Source organism: Cetorhinus maximus, chromosome 8, assembly GCF_964194155.1.
Source record: "Cetorhinus maximus chromosome 8, sCetMax3.hap1.1, whole genome shotgun sequence".
NCBI lineage: Eukaryota > Metazoa > Chordata > Chondrichthyes > Lamniformes > Cetorhinidae > Cetorhinus > Cetorhinus maximus.
In genome coordinates this window covers 77,193,832-77,207,240 of record NC_135886.1, presented here as the reverse complement: position 1 = coordinate 77,207,240, position 13,409 = coordinate 77,193,832, and the positions used below count along the sequence as shown (strand labels likewise).

At 41.0% G+C, this 13,409-nt stretch overlaps 1 protein-coding gene across 3 annotated transcripts in view; it reads left to right on the top strand.

The window, feature by feature from the left end:
• LOC144683746 (uncharacterized) overlaps nucleotides 1–13,021 on the top strand; it is a 46,550-nt gene extending 33,529 nt beyond the window's left edge. For all 3 annotated transcript variants that reach the window (XM_078547090.1, XM_078547088.1, XM_078547087.1), the window contains 3 exons: nucleotides 2,088–2,333; nucleotides 4,680–4,805; nucleotides 9,094–13,021. In XM_078547090.1, the coding sequence (XP_078403216.1) occupies nucleotides 2,088–2,333; nucleotides 4,680–4,805; nucleotides 9,094–9,348 (627 nt within the window). In that variant the 3' untranslated portion in view covers nucleotides 9,349–13,021. The remainder of the gene's footprint in view (nucleotides 1–2,087; nucleotides 2,334–4,679; nucleotides 4,806–9,093) is intronic.
• Nucleotides 13,022–13,409: the final 388 nt, after the last annotated feature.

Here is a 13,409-nt window from a genome sequence, read left to right as displayed (position 1 = left end):
CCCAGAGGCACTATCGTTGGTGCCGAGAAGTTTGTATTTATAACCAGTGAGTGGTTGGACTCCTGAGTGTCACATGAATCTGCTGGCATCACTTGGGCATCAGAGATTGGTAGAGGAAGCCCTAGTGAAACAATGAGTGGCAGTCTACGTTGACATTGGAGAGAGCAGCGAGGAGGAGATGCAGTAGATGCATCCTTCTGTTCCGGGGAGGCCAGAGGAGCATACGAGAGGCTAAAAGGGAAAGAACTCTCTACCCATGACATTGGGTGTTCTTCCTAAGATTTAGGTACCCGCAAGTGGCAGTGTGCCAGTGCTGTAAAGGTCTGTGCCCATACAGGCATATGGTCTCGGACGTTTCTGCTCTAGTCCATAATGATCTGAAGCCTCCAGGCCGCTTTGCAGTCCCCTACCAGCTGCCATCAAGACCAAGGTGGCACTAAATTTTTATGCATCAGGATCAGTCAAGGAACCAGCTGTGGACCTGGGTGGCAACTTGCAGCCAGCAGCTATTCACACCATCAGGCAGGTCATGGATGTCCTCTTCCACAGAGCAGGAAACTATGCCAATTTTCAGACAAATGGGCCAATACAGGCACAGAGGACCTTGGGATTTGCCAGAATTGATGGATTTCCTCAGGTTCAGGAGGGTCATCGATTGTACCCAAGTAGCAATTAAGGTACCAACAGACCAGCTAGCCAGATTTCCCAACTGAAAAGACTTCCACTCATTGAATGTGCAGTTGGAAAGTGACTACAAGGATCTCATCTTGCAGGTCTGTGCTTGCTTCCCAGGCAGCTGTCACAATTCCTTCATCCTGCGAGAGTCCCAAGTGCCTCACCACCTCTTCAGGCCAACATCTGGACTCCGTGGGTGGCTGCTGGGGTATAAGGGTTATTCCCTGAAGAGCTGGCTCCCAGCACCCAGACACAGAGCAGGGAGAAGCTACAGCCCAAGCCATCCCCTAAAATGAAGCTGTTTGAGCAGACCATTGGCATCTTGAAAATGCACTTCTATCGCCTTGATTTGTTGGGTGGTACACACCAACCCAGGCGTCTCATATTGTGGTTGTTTGCTATGTGATGCCAATATGATAATACAAAGAGGCATGGAGCTGGATGAAGAGGAAGACCTGGAATGCCACTCCTTCCTTAGACGAGGCAATTAAGGAATGGGCAATTAGGGATAGGCAATAAATGCTGGCCTTGCCAGTGATGCCTACGTCCCATAAAAGAAAGGGATAGGGAGGAGGAAGAAGAAGAGAAAGATACAGACAAAGGGTGTGCTCCAGAGGAATCCAGTGCCCAGGCATGGAGGAAGTCGTCCTAGCCCACCCCAGGCCTCACACCGATTGGCAGTCTGACATGGCCACAAAGGCTATGCTATTCAGCAATGTTCCACTTGAGCAGCTCCCAACTCTTGTGACAGATGACCCTGTAACTCCCCTTTCACCAGGGAGAGAGAGAAATTACTCAGTAAGCACACAGACCCAAATAATCCCTTTGCCACCCAAATAAATTGAAAATGGGGTCTCCACCGCCAACCGTCTCCGCCAACATAGACCATGACCGTAGGAAAGCCAGGTCCCCAACCACCCCTGGCTCTTCATTCCATGGCCTTCTTGACATCAGGCAATGGTATTTACACAAGAATGATTTGTGTGTTATCCCTACACCAGTGAAAATGCAGGTGTTACCGGTCTGCTGAACTAGATTGTGCATTCCAACATCATTACATTCTTGCTGCACTATACTCCCAGGTACAGAGGTTCCAAGTGCAAGCTGCTTTTGGATCAATTCCAATGACTGTGTGTGTGTGTGTAAGATGGATGAAGCACTGTATCTAGTTTCTGTTACGTTGGATGTTTGTGTGCCTGCATGTGTGCATATATAACAATGTAAGCTAATAACCAAGTTACTTGACTTTAAATCTTCCTCAAGTAATGTTCAAACGCTCTGTCTTTTTCCATTCCGCTCAATTATCATGTAATATTAACATCGGGCCTGAATTTGCTAAAATCTTGATGTGATATGAAAACTATGGTAAGGTAGGGTCAGTATTATCTGAACTTTTTTGTATCCTTGTTTAGAAAGAGGAGCCATGGAGACAAATTCGACGCAATGAAAAAACAAATGACGTCTATCACCAATCACAACCGGATTATAAAGACACAATACCCTCATCACCAAAACATGTACAGGTCTCAGAGAAGCCAAGGGACCACAGTCAGTGCAGACTGGGAAAACCAGAAGCAGCTCGACACATAACCAGCAATGCAATTTCACAAAAGGAGTGTAAAGAGCTTCGAGACCAGATGCTTGCTCTCGTATGTCAGGTAAGGTGTAATCTTTCTCCTCGGGATCTTGTTTTCTTCCTTCAAATCAAGCTGTGATAGGATGATACTGCGGAGGTGAAGGGAAATTTTTAAAAAAATGTTAACCAACATCTGTGGAGAGGGAAACTGAGTTAGCAGGTGGAATCTTACTACCTTCAAAGATTTTGAGCGGTTGGGACCAAAAGTGGGTCCCGACCCTGCTGGTGATACCTGGAAGCCTGTGTGTTCTTGCCGGAGGTGATCAATTAAGAGGTTGTCTCCAGGAGCATCATCCAATTAAGAATAGTAGGCGGGACATGTACGTGGCTGGGCCAATGGGAGGACCTGCAGAATTGTCACGCCAGCAGCCCCACTGGGGCAGGTGGGCACTGCTGTGGGAGGCAGGAGAATGTGAGGATGCTTCAATGTGGAGGTGCCCTCTGAAGATGTAGGAAAATTTTAAAGTTATTTGTGGTCACAACTGCCAGGCTGTCATTTGCAGAGGGACACCTTCCACAGAAGCAGCTGAGGGCAGTGAGTTGGGGGGGAAATGCGTAAATAAAGAAGGTCTCACTGGCCTGCAAGCCTGCTGCCAGAAGGCTGCTTCCAGAGACCTGTTGGGCTTCACCTGCAGTATGGGGTCCACCCGTCTGCTGACCACCAAAGCCACCTCCGCGCAACTGGGCAGATTTATCCCAATGTTTCAGGTCGATGAACTTTCATCGGAACTGGTAAAAGTTAGAGATGTAATAGGTTTTGGGCAAGTGAAAGCAATGAGGGTGGGAAAGAGAACAAAAGGGAAGGCCTGTGACAGGGTGGAAGACCCGAGAGGTTAAATGACAGAAGGATGGGTAGTGCAAGTCAAAAGGAGTGGTAATGGGATAGATAAAGGGAAAAAAAGGATGTGTCTGGAGGAGGTGTGAATGGCAGAATGTTGAACAACTGCTGTCTGACAGCAAAGAAAAGAGTAAAACAAGTGAGTAAAATCAACAACAGCAAAGAGGAACAAAATAGGGACACAAGTTTCAGGCTAAAATTGTTGAACTTAACATTGAGTCAAAAAGGCTGTCAAGTGCCTAATGAAAAGATGAGATGCTGTTCCTTGAACTAACATTGAGCTTCACTGAAATGCAGCAGGAGGCCAAGGACAGAAAAGTCAGAGTGGGAGCAAATTGGAAATTGAAAATGACAGGCGGCTGGAAGCTCAGTGTCTTGCTTGCAGGCTGAACAGTGGTATTCAGCAAATTGGTTACTCAGTCTGTGTTTGGTCTCCCCAATATAGTGCAAACTGTATTGTGAGCAGCAAACATTGTATACTAAATTGAAGGAAGTACAAATAAATTGCTGTTTCAACTGAGAGTGTTTGCAACCTTGGATGGTGAGAAGGGAGGCGGTAAATGGGCAGGTGTTGCATCTCCGGCACTTGTATGGAAGGGGATGGATTGTGGGGGGTGATTGAATAGTGACAAGGGTGTCGCAGAGGGAACAGTCCTTTCAGAATGCTAAAATGGGCAGGGAGGTGAAGATTGGTGGTAGCCATCATTCTGGAGGTGGTGGAAATGATGGTGGATGATCTGTTGAGAAGATGACAACAAGGGGAACACTATCATGGTTCTGGGAGGGAGAGGGAGGGGAAGGGGTGAGTGCAGAAGTGCAGCAAATGGAAGAGACGGTCAAGGGCTCTGTCAAATAAGATGGTGGGAATCCTCAGTTGAGGAAAAGGGAAGACTTATCAGAAGTGCGAGTATAGGGATAGGCCATCAACAAATATTTACTATAAGCCTCCCGTTGACTCCCACAGCTACTTCAACTACATTTCCTCATGCCCCACTTCCTTTAAGGACCCTATTTCATTCTTCCAGTTTCTCCATCTCTGTTGTACCTGTTCTGATGATGCAACCTTCCATGTCTATTCAGTTCTGGATATTTCAAAACTTATCTTCTTGATGACATGAAGTCCCAAGATCTGTTTTTACTAATTGAAGCTGGTAGTAGCACTGGCACTAGCTGGCTTCCTCAGGGTAAACCAATCTTGTAGCAGGGGCTTCAAACAAGCGTTAAGTCCTTTACTTGCCAATACAAAGACCTAATGCATCTTTCAGATCTGGACGGGGGTCTTGCATTTATATAGCACCTTTATAATATCTGAAAACATCCAAAGGTGTTTTATAGCAATGTTATCATTTCTTTTCCCAATATGGCCGGAAATATATATGAGCCCCATGCCACCATATTGGGACCTTAGTGCCTGCAAAACGTGCATTGGATGGCCAAATTTGCTGGCCTTTGATTCTAACTATGGCAAAAATTATTGAGGTTTAATGTAGAATCTGTCCAAAATTTGATTCATAATTTTCTTAAATATAGACCAAGCTTTATGAATCTGATTATAAGACGGAACGCAAAGACCGACAGCGCACTCAAGCTGAAAATGAAAAGCTGAGGAAGAAAACAGATGAAATGTATCTGCAAATGAACCTTCTGCAGCAACAGGTTAGTTAAACTTATTTATTCCAACCTTGGTATCGTTTTCGACCTTGAAATGAGTTTCCAACCACATCTGTACCATCTCCAAGACTGCGTACTTCCACCTCTGTAACATCACCTAAATTTCCCCATCTCATCTCATCTGCTTCTGAAACCCTCATTCATGTCATTGTCACTTCTAGACTTACCATTCAAATGCTCTCCTGGCTGGCCTTCCATAAATTTGAGGTTGTACAAAACTCTGCTGTCCATGTCCTACCTTTCACCTGTCAACCCTGACCTACATTGGTTCCCAGTCCAACAATGCCTCAATTTCAAAATTCTCATCTTTGTTTTGAAATCCCTCCTCATCTCTACAACCTTCTTCAGCCCCACAGCCCTCTGAGATGTCTGCGCTCACCTAATTGTGACCTATTGTAGATGTGATCTGCTTAAGAGCAGCCCCTCTGCTCATTTATTCATGCCTCGCAGTCTTGGACCACATTGCTTATAGGCGCCTCCCATTTTCAATTTCAATGAACAATATGACTAGAGAAAAGAATACATGAGGTGGTTTCCTGTTGCCTTCTCAAGTGTGTTTAAAGGAGCCACAAGTCCCCTTTTCAGAGGATCCTCCACTTCTAAGCAGCCATTGTCCCTCAAAGTTTCTAGCTCTTCTGCCATCACCACTGAAAATTCACCACCAAAAGTTCTGCCTTTGCCCATGGCTCATACCCTGAGCGTGGAACCCTTACCCGCACCTATTGCACATCTTCAATTTTAATCACTCTGCCCTTGATGGCTGTGTTTTTAGATACCTTGGCCCTAAACTCTGGAATTCCCTTCCTAAACCTCTCTGCTTCTCTACCCCTCCTTCCTCCTTTAAGATGCTTTTTAAAACCTAATCCTTTCATCTGTCTTAGTATCTCCTTCTATGGATTGGTGTGAAATTTCATTTGATAATGTTGCTATGAAACACCTTCGGATGTTTTCAAATGTTATAAATGTGCTGTATAAATGCAGGTTTTTTGAGTTGGTGTTTAAGCTAGTTGGAGGAGACTTTAGGATTCACATGGGCTAGAGATGATCTAATCTACTGTGATAGTAGTAGGGAGAGAAATCAGTAATCTTAAGTCAAAATAATAGAGTGCTGGCTGCAACATATAGTTGGAGCTGTTATTACAGTCATAAAGATGTTAGTAACTAGACTATATTAGTTGCTGTTTTGCTTAATTTATGAATGAATGTATTGAACAATTAATATGCAGTGAATCCTCTGAGTGACGTACTCAAATCAATCGACACAGCAGAAATTGTTGCTTCAGTGTTTGTTGCTGAACTCCTATGTTAATTACTTTCTTTCATTGTTTTTGGGAGTCATAAACCATAGCCAGATTGACAACATGGTTCTTCCTTTAGTTTAATTAAACATTCCACATATGCATAGGCCACCAGAAAGAATTTGACCACTCACAGAGCACAATGTTTTGTAATATTTGCAGGTTGTTATGATACTGGGAACACAGACTTAACAACCACCTTAGTATCTGGTCACATTCATTCATGAGGCTTGATGAGAACTTGCGCCAGCAGCTCCAATTTACTGGACACTTCCCCTGAAGTTTTAGTGTGCTTCCTATAATCCCCGATGGGTTTTCCCTCCGGTCACGGTGCAGTTACTCTTTCTCAAGATCCTTACTGGTTAATCTCTAAAGTTTTAATGTCGGGAGCTTCCTCCAATGACTGTGTAAGAACACAAGAAAGAATATAACAGTTTTTATGAGGGTGAAAAATAACTTGTTGCATAAAGAAAGCTTTCCTTATCTAGGCTAGATTGTAAAAGAAATGCAGAACATCATCTTCCACCCAGGGCCTGTCCTTTGAAATGTGCTACTGTGCCAGTGAGCAGGGCTGAACTTGAGAACAATGGTAACGCAGAGCAAATCAGCTGACCTTACATTCAGCACATACTTTGCTGACCAGCACGAGAACATGTTTCCAAAGGCAGGCCACAACTGCTTCAAGAAGCTCTCGAGTGCATTACAGTATACTTTAAAAAAAATACTGCTGAACAGTTAAGAACATATAGTTGGAGCTGTTGTTGGAACTTAGTTGGTTGAAACAGAAATATTAAACATTTCAACTTTGGCATTCCATTAACGTTTGAGGAATTGTTTCCTGCACCAAATTCTGGTTAAATGGAGCTTACTGTTCATTGGAAGTGCTGAGAGTAAGTTAATGGATTTTGTTTCTTCTCCTGCCTCTGTGAAGTGCTTTAGGATGTTTTATTGCATTACAAGCACTATAGAAGTCTAAATTGTTGTCATATTGAACCAGTTATATTGGGTGTCCTAAAACTGCATTAAAATCGTTGTCAAAGTGAAACTGGTCCCTGGATTGTATCTTCATTACTTCAGCACTGACGCTGATGACATATACTGTAAACTGGTAACCAAAATATGGCCAGTTTGTGAACCAGTCCAGCCTTTGATCTGTAACATAAGCAGGGCCTTGGATAAAAAATGAAAAGAAAACGTACATGCCTGTGTTTTGGTAGTCACATATTTTCTAATGGACAAGCAATGACTTTAATGTCACAGCAGTGTTGTGCAATATGATGTCACACAAGGAATGCATTGGAGGGGCTTAGTGTAGTTGATGCTTAACTTGTTTTGCAGTAGACATGCTCCTCGCTAATTTCAATGCACCGCAGAATAGCCGGACATTAATGACATTAGCCAAGCTGCAACCGTACTCCCACAGAATCATATGTCCATCAAGTGGGTAGAAAGCTGAGAGGGGAGTTTCACTGAAAGACCTGTCACTATGAATCATAAAAACTGTAGTACAAAGAAATGTCACTTTCCCTGCTGGTAATGATTTCTATATAAGTTACAGGAAGCAAGACAAAGGATTGTTTCATGGGTAACCTATTGAAATGTGCAGTTCTCCTTTTAAAAGTACATATTGTCCTCCAAAAATTAAAGTATCAGTGGTTAAGACTCAGGATCTTATTTCTCAGTTTTCAGACCTCACAAGTGACAGACATTGCCCATTATTGCAGCCACATGATGAGAGAAACCCCATAGAACTCCTGACATTGACTCATGTAACCAGCGTTGATCCATTGTCTCTTCTTTCCTTCTCTCATTTTTAGCCATGTAGCTGATGATTAGCAATTTATCATTACAAAACATTGACATGCTCCCATCAGAATTCCTGGGCTATTAATTATTATTTCCCTTAATGGTTTTAAATGTTGTTCCAGCTTTTCCCCCCTTAGGCTGGGTAGATGACCCTCTTCCAGGCCCCTATCAATGCTACTGTGTAAGCAAAGACTAAAACATGTATACAAGCTTCTTTAAAGGACTTGTTTTTTTATTTAGTCTTGTTCTCCTTGCACAAGTGTCTGCCGGCACTCAGCTTTTCTCCAAGTTAACCTGACTGTAATCTTGAATCCATCACAAAGGAAGAATTCATTGCCCATAATGGTGGAAGCGGAAATGATCAATGATTTCAAAGGAAAACTGGATAAACGCTTGAAGGAAATAAGCATGTAGGGCTATGGGGATCAAGCGGGGGAGTATGATTGACAGGATTGCTCTGCAAAGAGCCGGCATAGACTCAATAGGCCAAATGGCCTCCTCCTGTGACATCACCTGTGTCAACTATGAAATAAGCCTATAAGCATATTCACAGTTATGTTACATATAGTGAGTAGACAATACCTTCTTCCAATAGTATAAATAATAGCTATACAATCATGAAATAATCCTTCAGTACACCAACATATTTCAACACTGGCACAGCAGTCTTATTCATTTTATGGTTTGGGAAGTTTTCCTAAACTTCCTAAATCAAGAATTAATTCTTGATTTTTCTCTAGTTTGGTATCTAGTGACGTTAGTGTCCAACCAAGGAAAATATTTTCCAAGGGTATCTTTATGGTCAGTAATAAGTTGCCAGTGTGGATGGAATACTGTATGTGGGGAGGTATTAGAGCAACTACTCAAGGTTACTTTTAACCATTGCTGCAGAATATTTATTTGATAAGAACAACCTTCTTCCATGACATCAATGGACAAGGACTACAATCTTGTCTTGTCAACATTTCATGATCAAATACCTTGTGAATGTTTGTTTGTTTCTTATGTAAAGAATCATGGATGCTGGAAGGTTGCCAGCATCTGTACAATCTAACTCTAAGAGACAAATCCTTTGGAAGAAGAGGGGATAAATTGGCTCAGGGGCTGAAATAAAAAGCAGAATTTGCTCTGTGCTGAAAGGCTAACACTGTGCTTCCCTCCTTCCTTAGCTCAAGATTTACGAGGATGACTTTAAAAGGGAAAGATCTGACAAGGAAATTCTACAGCGTCTTCTAAAGAGTAAATCGGAAAGTAAGGAGCCAGTTCTGGTTCATCGGTGCAACAACACTCACCAGAAATCTCCAGAGATTAGGAGAGTACAGTGTGGCAAGCACTGCGTTGAACGACATGCCGAATGTTCAAATCACCATAGGTTCAGAGTTGCAGAAATTCAGGCAGAGCCATACTCCATTGACTATCATTAGAGCAAACACTTGGAAGAAGACAGGTACAAACAAGAGCATTGTCAATACTTTGGAAGATTGCCACACTTATGTTTTTACTCACAAATTAAGAAAATCCATGACCATAACATATAATGTATAATTTACACCTCTCTGATTTTCATGCCCTCTAAATATAGGAGAGCAACTTAAACACATGAACGCATTAACACGTTTATATAAAATTTCATTGTCTTTCATTTTATAAATGGGTTCATATAATGCTGTAGTTAAAATAGCAGACTGAAGTATGTTACATGAACACATGCATATGTTTCTTACTAATATCCCTCAGTGCAATTTCGAACCAAATTCATGGCTTCAAAATCATGTATTTTTAAATAAAACAGATATCATTAAAGTTATGAATGATTTTTTACACGTGTAACATAAAGCTAGATTTTGTTGTTCTGTCTTTCCTGAATGTACAGGATACAGTCACATTTTCTTAACTGGTCTAAAGAGAAAAAAACACTTTCTTGCTTAAGTGGGTACTTCATATTGAGTATGCATAAATATTACAGATATGTTAACATCTTTCATTTTGAACCAGTAAAAAGATTTGTGATTTACTTTGCACCACAACAAAATGGTGACATCACAGTGCTGCTGATGTTTTTAATTCTTGGAGTGAAAATATTGGAATCAGATTTTGCTAATGAATTGCTGCTGTACACAATTCAGTGGGAACAGACCCATGACTTGATTCGGGTAAAGTGTGACATCTGACCTGAGTCTGGTAGACTGTCAGGAAGTTGGCAATCTCATCCACAATATACATCATTCCTGACACATTGCACTTTCATGCCTTTTTTTTTAGAAAATTAGTGTATCACACTTATTCACAGAATATGTTGAGTCTGATACACTCATCAAATGGTTACCCCTGGGAACCACAGCAGTGTAATTTTGGACCCAAGTGTAGAATTTGAGTTCCAAGGCTGACCTTCACACTCAGACTTTGCATGGGGTTGAATTACCCAGCTTTGGCCAGACTGGTAAATATTGTGCTTAGGGCTACTGTGGAGTTGAATTGGCTAGCATAGTACAGTGGAAGCATCCCTTGGCCTGTTCAAGAAGGACCATCCCAACCATTAAGGCAATGATTTTCAGTGTTAACTGAAGCAAAGGGAAAGCATGTTAGCCCCTACTGATATATGTACTGATGGATGAATGAAACAAAACAGCAACCTGGATTACTTCAGACCTGCCTGGCTCACTAATCTGATTTTTCAGCATTTGTCATAGTGGATCACTGGGTTCCATTTCCTGTCACCAGACTTTATCCCAAAGACTCAGAGAATAATCATTTTTTAGTCATTATACAACTGATGAGCAAGAGTTCAGCCTTACTACGCCAACAGCAGATACTAGGATGGTCAGGACAACCAATAAAACTCACCATAAGATATTGGAATTCGTTGTCACCAACGTCCTGACCACAGCATAGATCACAGCATTCTTCATTGAATGAGGGGTTCCACCAGTTGAAGGTAAGGTTTAGTGGCAATTTTAAGCTAGTCAAGGGAGGCAGCAAACTTTAGATATATAAGTACAGTTTCCATGTAACTCTTCCACAGTTGTCACCCGATATTTCCTCACTACCTAAATGAGTGATATCTACTTTCAAAGTGGTATGCAGGATAGTTTATGACATGCCATCTATCTTGATATTCTAAATCTTGTGTTATATTTCAGGCTTACTTGTCACCAACTGATTAATTAAGGTTCAAATTGAAATGTTTTAGCAAAGAGATGTGCCAACTATGTAGCTCATTCATTGCCCAGGTGCTAAATAATAGGGCCAATGCAGACACATTATCTTGTCATTATCATGTTGCTTTTGTGGAACCTTGCTGTGAGCAAATTGATGCCGCGTTTCCTACATTACAACAGTGATAACACTTAAGAAGGACTTCACTAGTTGCAAAGTGCTTTGGGGTGCCCTGATAGCATGAAATGTGCCATACAGAAGTAAGGCATTCTTTCTAGTGTAAATGAAGCTACATTTCTTATGTTGCTAATATTGAAGTGCATTTTACTTTTCATGTATTTACACACACTATTTTAAAATTATCTGCATCTGGGGGAAAGGTTAAAAAGTGGAAGAAATTATTTCATGCTATTTGTAAAAAAAAATCTTGTTTATTTAGTAGCCTGTTTGTGCATCATTTTAGACTAAAGAGGCTAATGATTTGTTAAAATAAAGCATGAGAACTGTTTAATGACCATGTTGAGATTTGCACTGAGAAATTTCTATCCCATAGTTCCTGACAGTCAAGCAGAACAAAGTTGTGTAGAACATAGAGTGGAATTTTAAAACCCCGTCACAGCGGGAACGGAAGATCCCGCTTGAGGGAGGGGCCATAAAATTCTGCCCATAATCTTTTGGTTTATTGGGTTTTCCTCAGAGTAAAGTTTGTAACTTATAGCTAATAAAACTCCATTAGGAGTAAATACAGTTTTGGTTTCTTCGAGATATTAATTTAAAAGATTGCTAACTTGTTATGGGATGAATTGCATCACTTGTGAGGATGAATCAAGGAACCTAGGCCTTAATCTGGTGTCTCTGAAAAGTAGACAAACAAGATAATTTTGACACCAGCCTTCTATAGCTTTGTATGTCCAGTGCTAATTCAGCTAAATATTTTAAAAACTGATATGCTTGGTCTTTGTATTGTATACAGATTCAGCCTTTAGGGTGCAAACCCATTATGTTATTTGTAAGGTGCTCCATGTAAATATTTTGACACTTCTGCTGCCTTATTGAGGTATGTGCATCTGCGTCATAGTGACCTCAACAGAAGCATTTGCTGTAAAAACATCCTGTGATATAAATAGTCATCAATAGGCATTCCAAATTGGCAGAAGAACAAGGGATCTGTTAAGCCAGTAGAATATGTTGAAATTTGATATATTATATAGAAAAACAAGAACTTGATATGTTTAATACGCTTTAGACAAATCACCTTTGGTTCATTTCAATTCTGCAAGGGAAGCAACTTAAGTTCTTATATGTTCTTGTTCAGAGGATGATATCACTGTGAGGATGATATCACTGTTTAAAATATAATAGCAAACCTGGTGTCACTTTTACTCATGACAAAATAAATTAAAACTGTCATGATCATTAGATTCTGAGTGTACAGAACTAATTACATGTTGAAAGATAGTATTTTACTTAAGAAATATCAAGACCTGAATATTTTATGAAGTATGGTATTGTACTTATGGTTGAGTGGCTGATTTCACTGTTCCCTACTCTCCTGTCCCAGTATAGTGCAAAAATGTGTTGCACAGTGGACGGCGGAGTTCTTTCACTATCTAATAGGAGAGATTGAAGTGTTGTACCCTAAGTGTGTTGCCACTTACCTAATCTTCTCAGCACTATGCAGTCTATGCAGAGCTGGTCTGTACTAGAAATAACATAGCGGTACAAGCTAGTTACCGCCTCTAAGACACACACCACAGTTGAATTTGCCACCGATTGGAATGGAGGTGGGGGAGAATTGCAACTCAGTTAAATATGATGACAGTTCCATGTAATATCTTGCTGTAAAATAATTGTGCCTTTAAATGTTTATGTACCTTATTAATACAGCCATTGCAATATGAATAGCCATTCTTCTGAATTAAAAGCTGTTGTTTAATGATTTACTGATTTTTGAAATATTTGTTTACATGGAAATCAAACCACAGATGTTTAATTACATTTTTAAAAAGTATTTGTCAGATTTTCCAACTTCAGTTTTATTTTCCCCCCAAATTCCTGCCATTCATTTATATCAAAGACACTTAACCATGGTGAGGTGTGGTTTCATGAGGGCTAACAGGTCTTTCTTCATTCATCATCTGTGAGTGCTACATGCTTGTCAATTATATTACAGCTGACCCTGGTGCTTTCCTTAACCAAAGATCTCTCACTTTTCGCCTGAGGTCACTGGAGAGTTATGAGAAGCTGGAACACATTTCCACTCCTTAGATTAGGTGCAGAGGCCATTGCAGCATTCTTAATGTCGCTCCAGATGAGATCAGTTCATTCA